This window comes from Neoarius graeffei, chromosome 4 (assembly GCF_027579695.1).
Source record: "Neoarius graeffei isolate fNeoGra1 chromosome 4, fNeoGra1.pri, whole genome shotgun sequence".
Taxonomy (NCBI): Eukaryota; Metazoa; Chordata; class Actinopteri; order Siluriformes; family Ariidae; genus Neoarius; species Neoarius graeffei.
Window position 1 is genome coordinate 114,312,023 of NC_083572.1, and position 22,979 is coordinate 114,335,001.

At 42.9% G+C, this 22,979-nt stretch overlaps 2 protein-coding genes across 2 annotated transcripts in view; one reads left to right on the forward strand and one right to left on the reverse strand.

Annotated features, from left to right (window-relative positions):
* The window catches only part of LOC132884670 (zinc finger protein 850-like), a 107,419-nt gene that overhangs the window by 35,196 nt on the left and 49,244 nt on the right, over nt 1-22,979 (forward strand). The window contains exons 7-8 of the mRNA XM_060918506.1: nt 1,866-2,108; nt 2,373-2,456. Of these exons, the coding sequence (XP_060774489.1) occupies nt 1,866-2,108; nt 2,373-2,456 (327 nt within the window). The remainder of the gene's footprint in view (nt 1-1,865; nt 2,109-2,372; nt 2,457-22,979) is intronic.
* On the reverse strand, nt 483-22,146 carry LOC132885550 (gastrula zinc finger protein XlCGF26.1-like). The gene is made up of 3 exons (XM_060920313.1): nt 21,860-22,146; nt 17,377-18,463; nt 483-2,506 (listed from the first exon to the last, which is right to left on the reverse strand). Exons 2-3 carry the CDS (start codon nt 18,392-18,394, stop codon nt 1,758-1,760), a joined length of 1,767 nt encoding a protein of 588 aa, XP_060776296.1. The 5' UTR covers nt 18,395-18,463; nt 21,860-22,146; the 3' UTR covers nt 483-1,757.

A 22,979-nucleotide genomic window follows, 5' to 3' on the forward strand; every position in this document is an offset into this window, starting at 1 on the left:
ATATCAAAAACTCTAAAGGGTTCACAAACTTTCAAAACATGCCGGATGACATCTTATATCACTCCACACATATATCATGTATATTATCCTAACTAAATATCAGGGATGCAAACAGCGCGCCTTTTGGCGGATGGCGCCTTTTTCACGGCTGAATCGCGCAGATCTGAATTTTTTTTTTGGGGGGGGGCGTTGGAGTGTCTGATTATAATTTCAAAGTAAATTCTGTATTAAAATTACTAAATAAGCAAATCCGTTACAATCCATGAAACAGGAAGTATAAGGATGAGGAAAAAACAGTTTAAATCGGGAAGCTGCGCACATTTGTGTAGCCTGAGCGGCAGGACTGCGCAAATGTGCGCAGCTTCCCCATTTAAACTGGTTTTTCCTCATCCTTATACTTCCTGTTTCATGGACTGTAACGGATTTGCTTATTTAGTCATTTTAATACAGAATTTACTTTGAAATTATAATCAGACACTCCAACGCCCCCCCTAAAAAAAATTCGGATCTGTGCGATTCAGCCGTGAAAAAGGCGCCATCCGCCAAAAGGCGCGCTGTTTGCATCCCTGAAATATATGAAGCAAGGTATCGGCCTTTCAGTTGTTGTACATTACTGGTATTAGCTGCTTTGGCCTATTGATAAGTAATATGCAATGGTATAAGACGCATTTGTGACGTTACAACAAATTTTAAACAACATACATGTACTGAATAGCAACACATAGCCGCGTACCCTGGCTCGTTCTCTTTTGGCAAAGGCACCACCGGACTTTCGCTTTCTGACCGCCCCTTCGGGGGTCTGCTGTCATCTGTTTCTCTTTTGACAGATTGATTCGGCCCGGGCCTGTCAAACAGCGTCGGCACAGCTGACTCCTCCAACACCAGTGGATAAGTTGGATCAAACGTTCTTCGAGTTCTGGACGACAAAGTGAAACAGTGCTCCTCGAAATGTGCTGAACAGAGACGTGACCATTTTGTTGACTTCCAGTTCGCACCTGTTTTGGAAACGTTTCTTCCCCACTCTTTTGCTATTTCAGGGTGTTTTTTCCAAGGAAAGGAATTTCACTCCTTCCGACGTGGTGTTAGAACACCCGTAAGCCACACATATCATCCCTTTTTGGTTAGACGCCATTTAACTTTTTCACGCAAGGAAATCACAAAACCACAGCTCAATATCACAAAAACGACACACTGATGTGACGTCACTTCCGGCATCTCTGAATGAGCCCAGGTCAATCTCCCGGCGCGAAATTTAAAATTACTTCTGATGTTTAAAACGGACAGTTAAACCAAGAATTAAAACCAGAATGTATCTTTGGAGTCATATATTGTTTGTTTAAAAATTAATACGAAATGACTGTCAGTGGGTCTTTAAAATCAATGTAACTAAGAAATCTAAACAAATCTTTCAACAAGACGACAGCACTGAAGGAGTTCTGTTTCTTTAGCACCTTTCCAACACTCAAGCTTGTGTTTCACGTCATCAATCTTGTGAGCATGGCAGAAACTCGTTTTTATTCCCATAGCTGATCAGATTCTGACTTTTTATCCAACTGTGCATGCACAGACACTAAAACATCAGTTACACTCATTAACCAACATGACTGGGGGGTTTGCAGCATCCTTTGAAGTCTGTAGTCGGGGTGTGTCCGTACCACTGCAGCCCGAGTTTAAACGACCCATCTGACCTAAAACCAGCAGTTTTAATTGATCCGCTCACTGTGTGCGCATTGCTGAAAACGACTCTGGTTTTCTGCTCAGTGAACACGCTGGTGTTTTTTGAGATTACCGTTCTGACTGAAACTCTTGACGCACACTGAGCAGTGGTATGGCTTTTGTCCCGTGTGAACGCGCTGATGTCGCAGGAGATTACTCTGGCTGGTGAAATGCTTTCCACACTCTGTACAGTAATAGGGTTTCTCTCCTGTGTGAATGCGTTGGTGCTGGCGGAGACTGCTCTGGTCCCTAAAGCTCTTCCCACAGTGCGAACAGTGATGCGGCTTCTCGCCGGTGTGAATGCGCTGGTGTACATGGAGGCTGCTGCGCTTCGTGAAGCTCCTCCCACACCAAGAGCAGCGATGGGGCTTGTCTCCAGTGTGACTACGCAGGTGATGCTGGAGTGAGTCGTCTCGATTAAAATGCTTCCCGCACTCGAGACAGCGATACGGTTTATCTCCTGTATGAATGCGCTGATGTTTTTGGAGAGCGTTGCTTTGTGTAAAACTCATCCCACACTGCGCACACGGATACGGTCTCTCTCCTGAGTGAACGCGCTGGTGGCGCTGGAGATTACTCTGGCTCGTAAAGTTCTTCTCGCACTGTAAGCAGTGGTACGGCTTCTCTCCTGTGTGAATGCGCTGGTGTTCTTTGAGACTGCTGCTTTGACTGAAGCTCTTCCCACACTGCGAGCACAGGTAGGGCTTCTCTCCCGTGTGGATCCGCTGGTGTTGCCCCAGGTGAGACTTCTGACTGAAACTCTTCCCACACTGTGAGCAGTAGTGACTTTCTTTTTTTCTGTAAGAGGTGTTAGTGTGTAAAGTACCACATGGACGTTGGTGACTCAGGCTCGCTGTGGGTTCCACATTCTCATATTTAATCTCTTCTGACTTCATCCTAAGTTCAACCTCTTGATCTTCTCACAGAGGGATATTAGACGTGTAGGAAAGAGAACGACGGGGGAAGACAGGGCACCACTCATATCTACATCAGAAAAAAAGGCAATGGTTAAATATTTTTAACAAATAAAACTCGCAATATGAATATTTCCCGAGAGTGCAGGAACAAAAGTGCATTATTGTCCCTTTAGGGATACACAAGCTTGTCACTGGATCAGTACCCTCCTAAAGCCTAGGTCACAACCGGACGTACAATTTTTTTTTTTTTGGCCGTGCGATTTTTGGCGTTTCCCAAATTGCTGCGTTTTTTTTTTTTTGTTCGTGGAGAAAGACGCACGTTGGCCGTAAGTTTGTCTTGCAACCTGAAAAAACCATAAGCGCCCGTAGAGTTTGTTTGACATGACGACGAACCTCTGCGGCCGGTCTACGGCTCGAAAACCAGCACATCACACGCGCCCTCCGTGCGTTTCTTGCGTTTTTTGCACGTAGACCGGCCATAGGAGCACGTACGGCCGGTTGTGACTGAGGCATAAGGTACTCATTTGTACCCTTTATATCCTGCTTGGGAACATACATGTACCTTTTTGCCCCTTAAAAAGGTACATAGTTACCTTGAGGTCCAATAATAAGCTGCAGGAGGTACATTAGTGTAGACTGTACCTTGGGGGACAGAAATGGACTCCTACTGTACCCCTATTTCTGACAGTGTGTCTGCAAACTGACTGCTACGTTCTGGAGAGAATTTTCCTCCATGGCATGACATCGACTCAGTGGTTTTTAAAAAGAACATTGTTCCAGTGATTAAAAAAAAAAAAAAAGGTCACATGGATTACATTCTGCTCTGCTAGTAAGTCAAAAACATGAGCCAAAGGAATAAACTCATTTCTTTTAAGACGACTCCTTGCATAACCTCCAGAGAGCTCCTATTCTGAGCAGGGTCATGGACAGCTACAGATTTGGATCAATTACTGTGCTATTTCAGAACACCTTGTATGTCCAGATCACCTCATACTTACAATAAGCTCATAGCCAACATCATGATTTTACGGGCCCTACAGGACGCTGCTGATGAAAGGTCTTGGGGTTGTACTCCTTCCTTGGTCATAGCTGGCTCGACACCGCCCTAACAATCAATCACCACCTTTTACAGCTCCAGATATTCATTCATTCTCAGTAAATCACTTTTCTCCTGGTGGATCTGGAGGCTAAGAAACACTGGGCATGAGAGGAGAATACACTCTCGCTGGGACGGACACTGCAGGGCACAGCTCATTTGGTGATTTAGTTGGATCTATTTCAATAAAAATGTGTACAGATTTGTACTGGCGTAACAGCTAGGGTTAGGGTGAATGTTAACTTTTACTTAAAGGAGATACATAGAACTTTTATTTTAAAAAATACATTTCTGAGTGGATAGTATCTCCATCCTTGACTCTTGTATGCTGCATATTTGAAAGTTTGTGAACCCTTTACAGGGTTCATACGGTCATGGAAAAGTTATGGAATGTGATTGATGTCGTTTTCCAGGACTGGAATACTCCTGGAAACACGAGCACCCTGGAAAAGTTATGGAATTTATCCGCCTTCCTTTGTGAACAGACAATGTGATTTAAAATTGGTTATTGTATATTGTAAACAACTTTATAATAAGAAAATCGTGTGTGTTGATTTGATTAACCGGCCAGTGCGGAGATCATTACTGATCCGCTTTTCCCCCCTCCGGCCACTGTTCATATCACGTGTGACGTGCGTTGCCTAGATGCAATGTAAACTTCCCTCAGTCTTTAGATCAGATCGCGTGGCTTGTACTATGCCAAGAGACAAAGTACACAATGCCAGGGAAATGTACGTTTAATAATGTCTGGCTTCATGCCGAAAAATACAAATCGTGGTTGGAGAGGGTAGAGGACCCTGGAAGAGCCAAATGTGTCTTGTGCAGTAAAATATTTGACATAGCTAACATGGGAGAAGCAGCTCTTACTAGTCATACCAAAGGCACCAAGCACCAAGCTGTAGTCACTGCCCGCCAAGCAAACTCAATCGCCAGTTTTTTTCAACCTTACACGCCGACACCCACATCCACCTGCATTACTGCCACTTTGTCTTTGAGACAAGGAACGCTTTCAAGTGCTGTGACTAGAAATGACTCGCTTACTGCGGAGATATTCTGGGCGCTAAAGGTAATCAAAGCTCACTTAGTTTCCGTCTTCAATCCAGTGGTGACTATGATATTGAATTAATTCAACAAAGTGTAAATTCAATATCATAGTCGCCACTGAAGTCCACTCGATCCTTGTTTACCGTCAATGGATCGGTCACTCGTCAAACAGTCCGCCAGAATCCGAGTAGGAAATGGCTGCAACAGCCTCCGGGGAATCGCTGAGCGTAGCTGTCAGTCAAACACAAGTTACCCAATGGGAATGCATTCCTGGACAGCCCACCCACACATGAAGTTTGCGCCAAAACTGCAAGCAAAAAGTCAGGGAGCGCAAACGAGAGAGCTGGAATCGCAACCAAAATAAATTACGTCAAACAAAAATAAAAGGTTTCTGAAGAGTAATACTGATCTTTTGCACGATTACACGAATAATTTGTTTGCCAGTCTAAAAAAAATAATTACTTTTTGTATTTTAATTTGTTGTTTTTGTTTGATATTTCAAAAGTATTGTATGAACATTTTGGCACAAAATTGATTCCATAGACAGCTAGCTAACAGCTGAATGATGGCACATTTGCATGCATAGTTATTCTTTATAATTCTTTCGCTGTAAAAAGACAAATTATGTCCCAGGCTCCAGTGTTGAAAATTTCCAGTGCTAGAAATCGAGGCTTATGCAGATCTTGCAGTTGCACATTTAGTCCACAATATGGCAGTATTGACTGTACAAATAACTGAGTCACAATGAACATAATGCATGACTTCTACGGAAGGCAGAATTAATACATACATTGACATTTTAGAGGTTATGCGTAGTCATGGAAACTTGTGGCCAACTCATGGAAAAGTCATGGAAATTTTTTGGTTAAAATGTGTACGAACCCTGCCTTTAGATTTTTCTATATTTGCATAAATAGGACCTAAAACATCAGATTTTAATAAATGACCAAGTATAATATTTTTATATCATTTGTTTAACTGGGTTCTCTTTATCTACTTTTAGGACTTGTGTGAAAACCTGATGTTGGTTTAGGTCATATTTATGCAGAAATATTGAAAATTCCAAAGGGTTCACAAACTTTCAAGCACCACTCTGTGTGTGTGTGTGTGTGTAATATATCAGCGTAAATGAGTGCACCCCCTTTGAAAAGTAACATTTAATTAATATCTCAATGAACACAATTTCCAAAATGTTGACAAAGTTTAATATAACATCTGTTTAACTTATAACGTGAAAGTAAGGTTAATAATATAAACTTAGATTACACATTTTTCAGTTTTACTCAAATTAGGGTGGTGCAAAAATGAGTACACCCCACAACAAAAACTACTCCATCTAGTACTTTGTATGGCCTCCATGATTTTTAATGACAGCAACGAGTCTTCTAGGCATGGAATGAACAAGTTGGCGACATTTTGCAACATCAATCTTTTTCCATTCTTCAACAACGACCTCTTTTAGTGACTGGATGCTGGATGGAGAGTGATGCTCAACTTGTCTCTTCAGAATTCCCCAAAGAAAATAATTTCTTTACACCACAAAGGTGAAGGCTACAAGAAGATCAGCAAAGCTTTACTTATCAGTCAGAATACTGTAGCAAAAGTGGTACAAACATTTAAGAAAGATGGAACTGCAACCATCTCACAGAGACGTCCAGGTCGTCCACGGAAGTTAACACCTCGACAGGAGCGTCTTCTGATGAGAAGGGTTGAAGAAAATCGGCATGCAAGTTCACTGCAGTTATCTAAAGTAGAAGAAAGCCAAACTGGGGTGACTATTTCCCGTGACACAATACGGCGTACACTGCAGAGGAATGGCATGCATGGATGCCGTCCACGAAAGAAGCCTCTCCTAAAGCCCAGGCACAAAAAAGCCCGCCTAGAGTTTGCCAGGGCCCATGCTGACAACGATGAAGACTACTGGGACTCTATACTCTGGAGTGATGAGACCAAGATAAATGTTTTTGGAACTGATGGCTTCAAAACTGTATGGCGTCGCAAAGGTGAGGAATACAAAGAAAAATGCCTGGTGCCTACAGTGAAACATGGTGGTGGCAGTGTCCTCATGTGGGTCTGCATGAGTGCTGCTGGTGTCGGGGAGCTGCATTTCATTGATGGCATCATGAATTCACAGATGTATTGCTCTATACTGAAAGAGAAGATGCTACCATCACTCCGTGCCCTTGGTCGTTGTGCACTTTTCCAACATGACTAAACACACATCTAAGGCCACTGTTGGGTTTCTGAAGAAGAACAGGGTGAAAGTGATTCAGTGGCCAAGTATGTCTCCTGATCTGAACCCAATCGAACACCTATGGGGAATTCTGAAGAGACGAGTTGAGCATCACTCTCCATCCAGCATCCAGTCACTAAAAGAAGTCATTGTTGAAGAATGGAAAAAGACTGATGTTGCAAAATGTCACCAACTTGTTCATTCCATGCCTAGAAGACTTGGTGCTGTCATTAAAAATCATGGAGGCCATACAAAGTACTAGATGGAGTAGTTTTTGTTGTGGGGTGTACTCATTTTTGCACCACCCTAATTTGAGTAAAACTGAAAAATGTGTAATCTAAGTTTATATTATTAACCTTACTTTCCCGTTATAAGTTAAACAGATGTTATATTAAACTTTGTCAACATTTTGGAAATTGTGTTCATTGAGATATTGGGGGTGTACTCATTTACGCTGGATATATAAATGAGAGTTAAAATCGACTGCAAAGTTGTGATTGGCGCTGAGCCAGCCAGCCCTGAGCGCGTGACGTCACAGCAGGAACCGGTTTTAAGGCCGAGGCCTTTTACAGCTATAGACCAAAGTCATATAAATAAACATTTATGGTGAAAGTAAGAAATAGCGTTACCGACTCGCTCAACTAAGACTGATTTGAGTTCACTGATTGTGGGTTGACTCTCATTAAAACAGGATGGGTGCTATAACTTGTGCAACATACATGTACATGCATGCATTTTCACTGATAAACCGTAAAAGGCTCATTAAATAATCAGATGAACTGAGACAATCACATTCTGAAGCAAATTAAATAATCTTATACCGCTAACTTAAACACACAATACAAGTTACATGGATTAATCTAAATGCAGGTAAACAACGTGTTTTGTATCCAAATGAGAGTCGGCGTTTACCCGTCTGCGTTCTCACTTCTTGAAGGCCGATCTTGTGGCCGATTGTTTCAAAACAATCTGACTTTCAGTTGTTCAGTCAGTTCTCCGTTCATTCGCTTCTTCCACGCAAGGGCGAGATATTGCTGCTCACTCTCCATTTTCTCCATCAGAGATGCAAACAGCGCGCCTTTTGGCGGATGCCGCCTTTTTCACGGCTGAATCGCGCAGATCCGATTTTTTTTTTGGGGGGGGGGGCGTTGGAGTGTCTGATTATAATTTCAAAGTAAATTCTGTATTAAAATTACTAAATAAGCAAATGCCGTTACAGTCCATGAAAGATAGGAAGTATGAGGGAAAAAAAACAGTATTATACTTCCTGTTTCATGGACTGTAACAGCATTTGCTTATTTAGTAATTTTACTACAGAATTTACTTTGAAATTATAATCAGACACTCCAACGCCCCCCCTAAAAAAAAAAAAAAAAAAAATCGGATCTGCGCGATTCAGCCGTGAAATAGGCGACATCCGCCAAAAGGCGCGCTGTTTGCATCCCTGCTCCATACTGTGTATTCCGCCATTACTGCTCGGCTCAGGCAATTACTAAAACCCGGGACGGGACGTCACCAGTTTTAGCAACAACCGCGGGGAGGTCACTGCCCAAGTGATAATGTCACGTTCCATCCCAGGTTTTAGCAGCAACCCTGGGCTCACACTCTGGGAGAACTGGTGCCACTGAACTTACTTTCCTTTACTTGTAATTTTCTTTTCCTTTAATTGCTGGTACTGCACCCTCTTCCAATCCGGGCTTATAGCCAACGCTCCTCAACAGATCAGAGGTCTCGTACGAGTCTTCAGTAAAATGTGCAGAGCAGAGGAGAGACCACTTCGTAGGCGCCCAATGTGCCCGTGAACTTCTTGCAAAACGCGTCCAAATCTTGGCAGTTTGAACATTCTTGGGCCGTGAATGCAACATAAATCCAGTTTCTGTCGTGTCGCTGCACCGGCCAGCAACACATCTACGTGGCATGGCGATAAATTAGCTCAAAATGGAGGATCGGAGTTGCAGTCAGCTCTGTGTTTTAGTATAGCGGAAATGGCGATGAGACCGATAGACTTCCTGCTGTGACATCACAGATGTCAAAGTCATTCACTCAGACCGCTACCTATATAAATCACTTTAACTGTAAAAATTACTATATTAGATTTATTGTTAACACTTAAAACTATTCCTGTGCCATTCTTGAGGTCTCAAGGCATTTATAAACGAAAAGTGAGGCCATGGCTCTGTGTATCTGCTTTAAACTCAGGCATGAATACACAGTCTGGCCAAAAAAAAAAAGTTGCACTAATATTTCATTGCTTTGCCTTTAAGCATGACACACATTTGCCATGGCACAGTTTCATCAACCTTATACAGAGTCACATCAATGTTTCTCTGAGATCTCGTCTCAACTACAGGAGAGTGGAACCTACTGAATTAACTCCAGATCATCGCACTGCCTCCAGAGGCTTGGACAGTGGACACTATGCATGATGGGGCATCGCTTCATGAGCTTCCCTTCTTACCCTGACACACTGGGGGAAATAAGGAATTTTAAGCAGACTGTCACAGGACAAACGAGTGTGAAATGTTGTCTGTCCAAATTTCAGCCTGTCTGAATGACGGGCCAAAGGCCCGGAACAATGTGGCCAGAGGTCTGAAGGGCTTTAGATACCTGGAGATGCTTCTCTGCCATTTCCAGGCACACTTTTGTGATCTTCAAAGGCCAAATTACACAAGACATTAGTTGCTAATTACACTACAAATTGAATATAATTGACAAAAAAAAAAAAGTCAGAAGATTAAAAAAAAAACCTGCTTAAAAGTTCTACCCAAGAAAACAATAGCGCGCACACACACAGGTCAGTTCCACATCTAGAAAAAAGTATTTGGGGGGGCAAGGATGTTCCAGTTGGTTACAACTTAAGCCTTGGTCACAACCAGACGTGCGATTTTTGGCGTTTCCCAAATCGCTGCGTTTTTTTTGTTCGTGGAGAAAGACGCACGTTGGCCGTAAGTTTGTCTTGCAACCTGAAAAAAAATGTAAGCGCCTGTAGAGTTTGTTTGACATGACAAAGAACCTTTGCGGCCGGTCTACGGCTTGAAAATCAGCACGTCACACGCGCGCCCTCCATGCGTTTCTTGCGTTTTTTGCACGTAGACCGGCCGTAGGAGCGCGTACGGCTGGTTGTGACAGAGGCATTACTAGAACTCGTATAGGTACTATAACAACACTCATGAACCATTATGTCAACAATGACTATTTTCATACCATGTTGATAAGTCTGTAAAAAAAAAATTAATAATTAACAATACGATTCTTACATAAGAGTTAAAATTGAGTCTGAGATTCCAAGTAACTTTGTAACAAAATGACTCAAAACTAGACATGGTCAGATCATTTGGCATTCAGACTCAAATCTGCTGGACTAGAACTTGGAAAATAGAAGAAAATAAAAACTCTTAAAATATAAAATCTACATCCTACAAAGCATACGACTGTCATTCTTATTATGAATGAAAAAAAATGCACAACCACTGATTGGCAGTTTGGCATTTAACATAATACTGTACTGCAAAGTTTCATGTAAACTGAACTCAAACAACTGACTGGATCAGTCAGATACTGTCAACCCTAAAACACTAGTTCAAGTGTGTCGTGCAACAGAAACAACAGTGAATACTGAGTGTATTATTGTCTTATTTAGTGTGCCACTCGCAGAGTGGGAGATGCTTGTGAAGTTTGGCGGGGCTAGGACCTTTGGTGGCCGAGTTATGAATTTTTAAATCCCCGTGTGCACAAGCGGCTGGAGCCAGGGCTCATGTTAAAGTTTTCTGCGAGCCATGCTCACTCCTGATGTCAGATCAGATGGCGCCTGGGCTCATTCGAAAGGGCTCAGGGGGAGGGAGGTGCCTGTAAAGTGTGGCAGGGCTGGGTCCATCGATGGCCAAGTTATACATTTTTAAATGCTTGCTCGAGCCAGGGCTCATATTAAAGTTTTCGGCAAGCAGTGCTTGCGTGGGGGTTTCAGGGGCAAATAAGGGGCTGAAGCAGAGTCGTAGCGGGCTGTGCCTGGCTGGTTCGAAAAAGCTCACAGAGAGGGAGGTGTTTGTAAGTTTTGGCAGGGCTAGGACCATCCGTGGCAGAGTTATGAAATTTTAAACTCGGGCCCACGGGGGCCCACGTTTCTCAGGCCATGTTACAACATAATGTATTTGCCAAGTGTAACATTTAGAAGAAAATTAGAAGTAGATTAAGGGGTGTTCACACGGCAACTTTTACTCCGGTGTAGCACCGGGGCTGCCCCGGTAGAGCGTTCACACGGTACAAAGTTATACCGGTGCAGCCCCTGAAAGCTGCTTAAACCGGTGCAAATCTAACCCTGCTCGGGAGGTGGTTTAAGAAATTTACTCCGGAGTAAATGCTAGTTTGCGGGGCAGCACCGATATTAAATGGGACGTCTGAACGCTACAGGGGTAGACTCGCTACGTGTGAAAAGAGTTGATTACATACGGGCATTGCATAATTTGCATCCTGGTATTTTGCGCTTCCAAAATGGCAAATATCAACAACAGAACTGTGTGTCTTCCAGTGTTGCCAGATTGGGCGGTTTTAAGTGCATTTTGGCGGATTTGAACATATTTTGGGCTGGAAAACGTCAGCAGTATCTGGCAACACTGGTGTCTTCATCCACATTGTTTTCCCGGTGCTTGGTGATGCCATGACAACCGGGAAAAGGAAGTACATTTTCACGCATGCGCATATTTCATTTCCGCATTATTACTATACTATCGTATAGCACAGTTGCAAAAACTGCCGTGTGATCGCAAGTGGGGCTGCACCGGTGCTAACACGCTTCTCTCTAGTAAGCAGGTTTGAGACATGTGAACGCTCCACAAAATTTACACCGGTGTAAGATATATCGCAACAAAATACATCGGTGCAGCATCGATGCAAATATGTGCCATGTGAACATCCCTTTAGACCCATATTTTTTTAATTTTTCATGGGCCATCCGGTTTGATGCTTCTGAAATACAGACGGACAAATGCGAAAATTACCGGTCAACATCCGCCCTTATTTCCCACACTGCTGAAATGCCCATCACTCAGGAATAGGGTCAATCTGGACACATCAGACCACATGACTTTTTCCAATCGCTCCAGAGTCCAATCTTTATGCTCCCAAGCAAACTGAAGCCTTTTCTCCTGATTAGTCTCACTAACACGTGGGTTTCTTACGAACACAGCTGCTTATTCCCAATCCTGAGTGTTCTCATCTCACTGCGAGTGGATATGATCTTAATTTCACGATTAAAATACAGCCATGAGTTCTACTCCGTTATTTTTTACAATTTGACTTCACCAAGTGTGTAAGTGATCTCTTATCAGAGTCAGTCAAGAGTTGTTGTTTCCCCCCCCAACATTTCTTCTGTGAAGTTGATGGTTCATGTCGAGCCTTCCAGGTGTTAATGATGTGTTGGCCAGTTCTTCACCCAATTCCAGTCATTTCAGCTCAGATCTCCTTTGTTGTTTTCTTTGCTTGATGCAGGACAATAAAGTTGAGCTTCTAAAACACAGAAATGTCTCTTCCATGACTGCGGGATACGCCTTCAACATGTTTCTTTAAGAAATGAGAAGCTACTCACTGCATCAGTTTGGGTTAAAAGAATTGTTGCACTGGAACTGATGTAAAGGTCATTTCATTAAAGCTCAGTGAAGTGAACTGAGTAAACTTCTTACCCAAACTGTCCTGTTTTGCTTCTTTTGGCCATGTTCCATTACTGACTACATTAAACTGTTAAAGTGCACATCACGGGTAAATTCAGGAGCAAGATCAGTGTAATTCTCCTATTTTATATTAAACTTTGGTCAAATATCTGTCACATTCTGTGCAGTTTGTTTCCCTTGCGCAATACCAGAAAAAGTCAGTTGAAATCAAGCCATTTGAGGCGAATTGGCCCGCCTCTGAAAAAACTTGGCATTTGGATTTCCCGGCAAACACTGATTTTCGTGACGTTGCGTGCGGGACGCCTCCCTCTGAATCCTACATCAGCACTGGTTTGTTTATGAGAAAACGACCTGGTGGTTTTCTGCAAATTTCTTCAACGTTATCGTGTAATTATTAAAATGGTTAACAGATGTATCGTAGGAGGGTGTAGCAACACCAATCATGATGGGATTAGTACTCATCGTTTCCCAAAAGACCGGACAATGAGAGAGAAATGGGAGCGCTTGGTCTACACAGGCTGTGCACTGAAACCGTGCAAAGCTCGCGCAGCCTGCTGGCGCTTCCGCAGGTGACGTCACCAATCTGGCTCCAGACTCCCTTGGGATTTTTCCAAACGCGTTTTATTTTATTTTTTTCTGCTGTAGACAGATGGCCTTGTGCAAAATTACCCTTCTGGATGAGCGTGTAAAGGGACAAACTTTCATATAAAAAAACAAAAACAAAATTGATCCAGAATATGCACTTTAAGAGTCTCATTAAGCTTAACTGATGAAAACAAGTGAACTAAACTTGCTGTCAGTGACCCACAGCCCTATTCACCAAACCCCAGTGTGCAGCTTAAATAAAAGAAAACTTCATTACTATTAGCATCAATTTACTAATTAGCCAATTAATCATTCATTCACTGCACACATGAACGTTTCACTGTAAGGGGCGGAGTTCCAAATGAGTCCTGATTGTTTGTGTACAGTGTGTGTAAACGGCACTAGTTTATATCCTGTGTAGTGCGCTACAGAGTGTGTAAACGGCACTAGTTTATATCCTGTGTAGTGCGCTACAGAGTGTGTAAACGGCACTAGTTTATATCCCGTGTAGTGCGCTACAGAGTGTGTAAACAGCACTAGTTTATATCCTGTGTAGTGCGCTACAGAGCGTGTAAACAGCACTAGTTTATATCCTGTGTAGTGCGCTACAGAGCGTGTAAACGGCACTAGTTTATATCCTGTGTAGTGCGCTACAGAGCGTGTAAACGGCACTAGTTTATATCCTGTGTAGTGCGCTACAGAGTGTGTAAACGGCACTAGTTTATATCCTGTGTAGTGCGCTACAGAGTGTGTAAACAGCACTAGTTTATATCCTGTGTAGTGCGCTACAGAGCGTGTAAACGGCACTAGTTTATATCCTGTGTAGTGCGCTACAGAGTGTGTAAAGGGCACTAGTTTATATCCTGTGTAGTGCGCTACAGAGTGTGTAAAGGGCACTAGTTTATATCCTGTGTAGTGCACTAGCATAGGAAGTAGAATCCCATTTGGGACTGAGCCACTGTTAGCCGAGTTGAACTTACCTTGATGTTTCCAGCAGAACGCAGTTAACCACCTCAAATCCCCCACAACGGATCAGATGGAACTGTGGGGGTAAAACCCTGTCAGAAAGAGTTTAATGGAAAGATGATTAGTAGAGTCGGAGAGCTCAGCTCATCAATCAGCAAAACTGCCGCACGGCTTCTTCTATTTCTCTCAATGTGTGGCGGATCGCGACCGAGACGCCCACAGCGACCCCTACTGGAGCTCCACACTCATCACAGCAGGGCAGAAAGGGGAATTAAACTCAAATAAATTCAACATCACACACTTTCTAAAGTGTAGAATAAAGTCCAGTTCTGACACCTAATCTCTTTTAATCTACTCAGTAAAATATCAGCTAAAGGTCTGTTTAAATGTCCAGTTTAGTCGTTAGCTAGTTTGGTCAAGTGACAGGTTTCTGAAGGAGGGATTTACATTCTCTCTTTTCCAGTATTATTATTATTATTATTACAACGACTACTGGAATATTATTACTACAATAATATTTACTGATATGCTGCTGTGATCTGAGCCCTCAGTGTTTTGTTGTAATGTGCAATGACAGTAAAGAATTAATCAGTTAATATTATTCTTCAGAACAGGAGCTTATCAGAGGGACAGAAGTGAATCTTCAGAAACATGTTGGATATTTAAGCTGGGGCCCAAAAGTGAAACCAGGAAGAGGTTCATTTTTATTTTCCCATTGAAACAATCATGTGTCTCTGTTTGAGCTGTTTTATTTTAGATTACGACCTCATGCTACCACAATGCGTTTCACAGAGCGTTTGTCCTCCAGACATGAGTTTTCAGAATTTCAACATGACTTTACTAAAACGCTGATGAACGAGGCCCATTGAATACCCTGAACTATCTTTTGTTCACTGTTACTCTTTTTAGCTGTACATTATACAAACAGTTCTCGTTGGACCCGCTTTGTCAAATAATTTCTGGAATTGGAAAACTTTAGTTTCATTGGACTCAATTTATGGAATTCATCAATTCTTATTTTCCTACTTTAAGCCAAGAGGCCCGAGGTGTATTGTGCATATTGCCTGATTTAGTTCTAACTGAACTATTCAACAATAGAAAAGAACTCATGCACTCCCCGGCCACTTTAATAGGAATTTCTTGTCGATTGTAAGCCCCCTGTTCTTGGCTGCAGGAGTGGAACCCAATGTGTTCTTTCTGCTGTTGGATGCTGAGATGCTTTTCTACTCACCACAGTTGTAAAGAGTGATTATATGAGTTACTATATCCTTCCTGTCCATTTCCCTCTGACCCTCTCTTATCAACAAGGCATTTGTTTCCACCCACAGAACTGTCGCTCACTCACTCAGTGTTTTTTGTTTTCTGCACCATTCTGTGTAAACTCTAGAGACTGTTGTGTGTGAAAACCCCAGGAGATCAGCAGCTTCTGAAACACTCAAACCAGTCCATGTAGGAAGAACCACGCCATGGTTCAAGTCACAGATCAGATTTTTTTCTTCCTTCAGATGTTTGGAATGAACGTTACCTGAAGACATTAATCTGTGTCTGTATGGTTTGATGCATTGTGCTGGTGGCCCATGACCGGTTGATTAGAGAACTGCAGAAAACAGCAGGTGGACGTCGGGGTGTTCCTAATAAAGTGGACAGCATAATAATGTAATGGCTTGCATTAAGATGAAAACACTAAATGGCCCTGTGCTTTCAGTGGTGAATGTAACAGTATTTCCATTAACCTGCTTACTGTGCAATTTGAAATTGTGAACTGAACAATAACAAAAAAAGTAATGGAATCGTGAATTTAGGGGAAAAAAAAAGTCAAAGCTAGCATAATGCTTTCACACTTGCATGAGGTGGTTTTTCAGATTTAATAAAGCAATATTTTTGCAAAATTTAAATGGAAACACATTTTCACATTTAAGTCACATGCATGACATGAAGAGCAAATGCAAACGGAAAAAAGCGCAGGAGAGGCGAGGCCCAGCTTTAAATCACATAATCAAAACACAGACCAACCACGGCTACATTCTGTTAATGTTTTAAATATCAGAGCTCGATATTAACTCTTTAATCCACTTGTCCAGTCGGAGCACCAGTGTGATTTCTCACTCGTCCTGATCAAAACCTTTTTATTCCGATGCATTTACGAGTTTAACGAAAGGAACGTGATCAACAAAGTTTATCTAAAAGCAGGTATAGTGATCATTCCGCTTTAATGATTTATAATTTTTCCATAAAACTCCAACTTTAACTGGAACAATAAACAGAAACTCTCCAAAGCCCCATTATGGTGTGTGTGTGTTCTAACCCATTACCTGATGTGCAGTTTTAAGAGTTAGACTCACCCACATTCAAAGCTTCTGGAGGAAATAAAGTTAAATCCTGATTAATCCAGTAAAACCTGAAGTATAAATTAATTTAAAGAAAACGAGTTGGACATGATGAGGGGGACAGAATCACACTGAATGAAAACAAACTGAGTTCGGCACTGTCGTAAAATTCCCCCAAGATATTTTACCACATTTGTGATGGTTAATGTGAACCATACAAAAGAAAAATGCACTGAAATGAAGATTCACCACAGAGATTTATTTTATTGAGGTATTTGATCACTATTTCTCAGATTTCAGTGAAGTCTAATAATCTATAATTAGACTGTATGACATGGTTATTTTTACACACGCACACTACTCGACTTCCCTGGAATTTCATAAACAGTACCATGGGTGGATCACTGAGGGGATTGAACTGGTTTTGTTGGAACTTTATTGGTGTAACTCTAATTACTATAAAAATGGTGATTTTCAACAAATATTCAACTCGTCCTGTCGGACAGGCAGATGGGGATTTGACTCGTCTGGACTAAACGCTTGCTTGTTCAGGACAGTCGGACTACCGTTAATGTCGAGCCCTGCATCACTTCTATTGTGAACAAAATTGCAACAGAAACCCGGCAAGTGAAACCTCTTTCTGTGAACAAGCTTGTGCTGCTGAAACTCTTCTCGCACTCTGGGTAGTGATCTGGCTTCTCAACGTTAACACGCTGGGGTTTCAGAGGTGGCTCGTGCTCCTAAAACGTCCTCCGCTCTGAGCAGCGACGGGGTTTCGGTTAACCGTTCACATGCTGGTGTAGCTGGAACGTGTGCACTGGGTGGAAACTGGTGCCGGTGTGAACACGCTGATGTTTATAGAGGGTAGCCCACTGTGTAAAACTCTTCTGACAGTATGAGCAGTGATACGGCTTCTCTCCTGTGTGAATGTGCTGATGTTGCCGGAAGCTTCTGTGTGTCGTAAAGCCTTTTCCACACTGAGGACAGCGGTAGGGTTTGTTTCCTGTGTGGCGTTGCTGGTGCACTCGGAGAGCAGTCATTCTGTTGAAGCATTTCCCGCACTCCGAGCAGCGATACGGCTTCTCTCCGGTGTGAACACGCACGTGCTGATGGAGAGACCGCCTTTCTGTAAAACTCCTCCCACAGCACGAGCACCGATACGGCTTCTCTCCTGTGTGGATCCGTTGGTGGTTTATGAGTTTACAGTTCTCGATGAACCTTTTCTCACACTGTGAGCACTGAAAGGGCTTGTCCCCGGTGTGGATGTGGTGGTGGCGCTGCAGAGTACTCAGGCTCGTGAACTTCTTGCCGCACTGCACACAGTCATACGACGTGCTCCCTTTGTGAACACGCTGATGTAACTGCAGACTGAGGGCATGTTTAAAACTCTTTCCACATTTTGAGCAGTCATGGGCTTGATCTGGTTTGCAGCGATGCTGTCGGAGGCTGCTGCTCTGCGTGAACCTCTTCAAGCACTCGGGGCACTGATACGGCTTCTCTCCCGTGTGAATACGCTGGTGTCTGGTGAGACTACTCTTCTGCCTAAAAGTCTTGGCGCACTCAGAGCACTGGTACGGCTTCTCTCCTGTATGAATTCGCAGGTGTTGTCTCAGCTGACCGTTCTCAGTAAAACTCCTCCCACAGTGCGAGCACCGGTACGGTCTTTCTCCTGTGTGAATGCGCTGGTGTCGTCTGAAATTAGTCCTTTCACTAAAACTCTTCCCACATTCTGAACAGCAGTGAGGTTTTGTTTTTTGATTTGTGTGAATAGTTTCAGATGAGCTTTGGTGACTACTGGAGCTCTCTGTGGGTTCCGGGGTCTCCCATTTAATATTGTCAGATTTCATCTTAGTCGGATCTACTTGTGGAAAATTTTAAAATGTGGAGGAAAGTAGGCAACAGGAGACCACTCAAATCTGGAGGTTAAAAAAAAAAAGGCAAAGTGATCAATGGTTCCATATTTTAATCAAATAAACCATACTGATTAATTTTATAAACTGAAGTTCAGAGCTACACAACAACTTTCCTGTCTGGAAACTGAATGGTGCACTCTACGTTTTCAGAAGTGCCTTTAAGGTATAATGATGCCCTCCAGTCCCAATTTGATCGCAAGTTTGGTTCGTTGTTAAATGTGATCCGTAAACAGTCCCAAATAAACTACAAGCTTCCGTTTGTCGAGTAGTACGCGTCACCGTCTTTCCACCCCTCCCCACTCTCTGATTGGCTCCCTAACTCAGGTGAGCCTTTAGACCATAGTTTCCATGCTGTCTTTTCAGATTGGAACGATTGTGCAAAGCAGCATGGGATTTCCCAGGCTAGAGACTATGTACAACAGATATTAAACTCAAATATATGAGAAAAGATGGATTGCACTAGAGTATAGCTTTTAGCTAATTTCCATCTGTATTCCCTGCAACAGGTAGACACAAGAACAATAGGTAGGGTAGGGTAGGCAGACACAAGCAAAACACTACACTGGGAAGGGGACGGAAACAGAACATGGCAGACACAAAAAATACAACAGAAAAGGTAGAAAATATAGCAAAATAACATAAGACCCGTGACCTTATTCTCATTTCCTAACTACTCCCCCCCCCCGACCAAAAGACCACATTTCTAAAACTACAACCCCCACCCTCCCATGATATTCATAACGTGTTACAGTTTGTGACAAGGGAAGAATACAAGCAAAGCCCCAAGTGATTTTCAACTCCTATGAAACCTGTAGGTTTTACACTGGATGCCCTTCCTGACACAACCCTCCCCAATCTTTCCAGGCTTGGGACAGGCACCAAGCACGCACTGGCTTGTACAACCCCAGTGGCTGGGGATTTTACCTAACCTGCATGTCTTTGTACTGTAGGGGGAAACCAGAGCACCCAGAGGAAACCCACGCAGACACAGGGAGAACACGCAAATTCCACACAGAAAGGCCCCCCATCGGCTGTGAGGTTCGAACCTAGAACCTTCTTGCTATTATAATAATGAAGAAGCCTTGATTTGTCACATGCACACTCAAGCAGAGTGAAATTCATCCTCTGCATTTAACCCATCTGAAGCAGTGAGCACACACCCATCCCCAGAGCAGTAGGCAGCCATATGACAGCACTCAGGGAGCAGCTGGGGGTTAGGTGCCTTACTCAAGGGCACTTCAGCCCAAGGCCACCCCATGTTAACGGAACTGCATGTCTTTGGACTGTGGGGGAAACCATAGCTCCTGGAGGAAACCCACGCAGACACGGGGAGAACACGCAAATAATAAAGTCTTGGAGCACTGCTTGTCCAATTAAATTAGGGACCAAGAACTAAGTGTTGTATAATGATGTTATTAAAAAAGTGAAGCTCATGCAAAAATCAGACCTGTTAGCCTGTGTGTGTGTGTGAAGCATTTTCAGTTCCCTACAATGGCTCCAGTGTGAAAACACTCTGTAACAACGTTAATGATGTTCATCAACTTCTTGCTCAAAGGACCCAACAATAACATTTGTTCATTTGTCATTACACACATTTTGCTCGGTAGACAGGAGAGAAAATCTTTTCATTTTAAATCTTTATTTACCTCATGGAAACAGACATCACTGATCATTAGCATCAACTTAATAATCTATTAATAATCAGGACACAGAGCACATGAACACTTCATTAATTTTCAACTAACTGATTATGTGCGTGGCGCATTACAGAGCGTGTAAACGGCACTAGTTTATATCCTGTGTAGTGCGCTACAGAGCGTGTAAACGGCACTAGTTTATATCCTGTGTAGTGCGCTACAGAGCGTGTAAACGGCACTAGTTTATATCCTGTGTAGTGCGCTACAGAGTGTGTAAAGGGCACTGGTTTATATCCTGTGTAGTGCGCTACAGAGCGTGTAAAGGGCACTAGTTTATATCCTGTGTAGTGCGCTACAGAGCGTGTAAAGGGCACTAGTTTATATCCTGTGTAGTGCACTACAGAGTGTGTAAACGGCACTGGTTTATATCCTGTGTAGTGCACTACAGAGCGTGTAAACGGCACTAGTTTATATCCTGTGTAGTGCACTACAGAGCGTGTAAACGGCACTAGTTTATATCCTGTGTAGTGCACTACAGAGTGTGTAAACGGCACTGGTTTATATCCTGTGTAGTGCACTACAGAGTGTGTAAACGGCACTAGTTTATATCCTGTGTAGTGCGCTACAGAGTGTGTAAAGGGCACTAGTTTATATCCTGTGTAGTGCACTACAGAGTGTGTAAACGGCACTAGTTTATATCCTGTGTAGTGCGCTACAGAGTGTGTAAAGGGCACTAGTTTATATCCTGTGTAGTGCACTACAGAGTGTGTAAACGGCACTGGTTTATATCCTGTGTAGTGCACTACAGAGCGTGTAAACGGCACTAGTTTATATCCTGTGTAGTGCACTACAGAGTGTGTAAACGGCACTAGTTTATATCCTGTGTAGTGCGCTACAGAGTGTGTAAACGGCACTAGTTTATATCCCGTGTAGTGCGCTACAGAGCGTGTAAACGGCACTAGTTTATATCCTGTGTAGTGCGCTACAGAGTGTGTAAACGGCACTAGTTTATATCCTGTGTAGTGCACTACAGAGTGTGTAAAGGGCACTGGTTTATATCCTGTGTAGTGCGCTACAGAGCGTGTAAAGGGCACTAGTTTATATCCTGTGTAGTGCACTACAGAGTGTGTAAACGGCACTGGTTTATATCCTGTGTAGTGCACTACAGAGCGTGTAAACGGCACTAGTTTATATCCTGTGTAGTGCACTACAGAGTGTGTAAACGGCACTAGTTTATATCCTGTGTAGTGCACTACAGAGTGTGTAAACGGCACTGGTTTATATCCTGTGTAGTGCGCTACAGAGTGTGTAAAGGGCACTAGTTTATATCCTGTGTAGTGCACTACAGAGTGTGTAAACGGCACTAGTTTATATCCTGTGTAGTGCACTACAGAGTGTGTAAAGGGCACTAGTTTATATCCTGTGTAGTGCACTACAGAGTGTGTAAACGGCACTAGTTTATATCCTGTGTAGTGCACTACAGAGTGTGTAAACGGCACTAGTTTATATCCCGTGTAGTGCGCTACAGAGTGTGTAAAGGGCACTAGTTTATATCCTGTGTAGTGCGCTACAGAGTGTGTAAAGGGCACTAGTTTATATCCTGTGTAGTGCGCTACAGAGTGTGTAAAGGGCACTAGTTTATATCCTGTGTAGTGCGCTACAGAGTGTGTAAAGGGCACTAGTTTATATCCTGTGTAGTGCACTAGCATAGGAAGTAGAATCCCATTTGGGACTGAGCCACTGTTAGCCGAGTTGAACTTACCTTGATGTTTCCAGCAGAACGCAGTTAACCACCTCAAATCCCCCACAACGGATCAGATGGAACTGTGGGGGTAAAACCCTGTCAGAAAGAGTTTAATGGAAAGATGATTAGTAGAGTCGGAGAGCTCAGCTCATCAATCAGCAAAACTGCCGCACGGCTTCTTCTATTTCTCTCAATGTGTGGCGGATCGCGACCGAGACGCCCACAGCGACCCCTACTGGAGCTCCACACTCATCACAGCAGGGCAGAAAGGGGAATTAAACTCAACCCCTACTGGAGCTCCACACTCATCACAGCAGGGCAGAAAGGGGAATTAAACTCGACCCCTACTGGAGCTCCACACTCATCACAGCAGGGCAGAAAGGGGAATTAAACTCGACCCCTACTGGAGCTCCACACTCATCACAGCAGGGCAGAAAGGGGAATTAAACTCGACCCCTACTGGAGCACTGTGTACACTCTATTTTTACTGTTGAACAGTGGTCGTCGTTTCAGGGCTTCAAAATTGAAACCAAAGTGACTCTGAGCTCCTCTAGTGGCTGGCTGCAGTATAAAGTTTTTTGATCCCGAGGGAAATGATCGCGTTCCAGTCGGGGTAAAAGACAAACATTCACAGATAAATATAAATACTGCAAGGTAGTACAGTGCAAAAAAATATATAGTGTAAACAAACTTGTAAACAAAGCACTTTGATATTGTTCAAGTGTGAACGAAAGTGAGGAGATGCGATGGAGTGGTTTCACTACTACTACTATTACAACCCCGATTCCAAAAAAGTTGGGACAAAGTACAAATTGTAAATAAAAACGGAATGCAATGATGTGGAAGTTTCAAAATTCCATATTTTATTCAGAATAGAACATAGATGACATATCAAATGTTTAAACTGAGAAAATGTATCATTTAAAGAGAAAAATTAGGTGATTTTAAATTTCATGACAACAACACATCTCAAAGTTGGGACAAGGCCATGTTTCCCACTGTGAGACATCCCCTTTTCTCTTTACAACAGTCTGTAAACGTCTGGGGACTGAGGAGACAAGTTGCTCAAGTTTAGGGATAGGAATGTTAACCCATTCTTGTCTAATGTAGGATTCTAGTTGCTCAACTGTCTTAGGTC

What these genes read in the sequence shown, in the direction of transcription:
- LOC132885550 (XM_060920313.1), bottom strand. Translation starts at nt 18,394, where the DNA reads ATGAAATCTGACAATATTAAATGGGAGACCCCGGAACCCACAGAGAGC. An exon ending in GCGTGTTCACACCGGCACCA is followed by an intron (nt 2,507 to 17,376) that starts GTTTCCACCCAG and finishes ACAGAAAAAAAG; the next exon opens with AAAGTCACTACTGCTCACAG.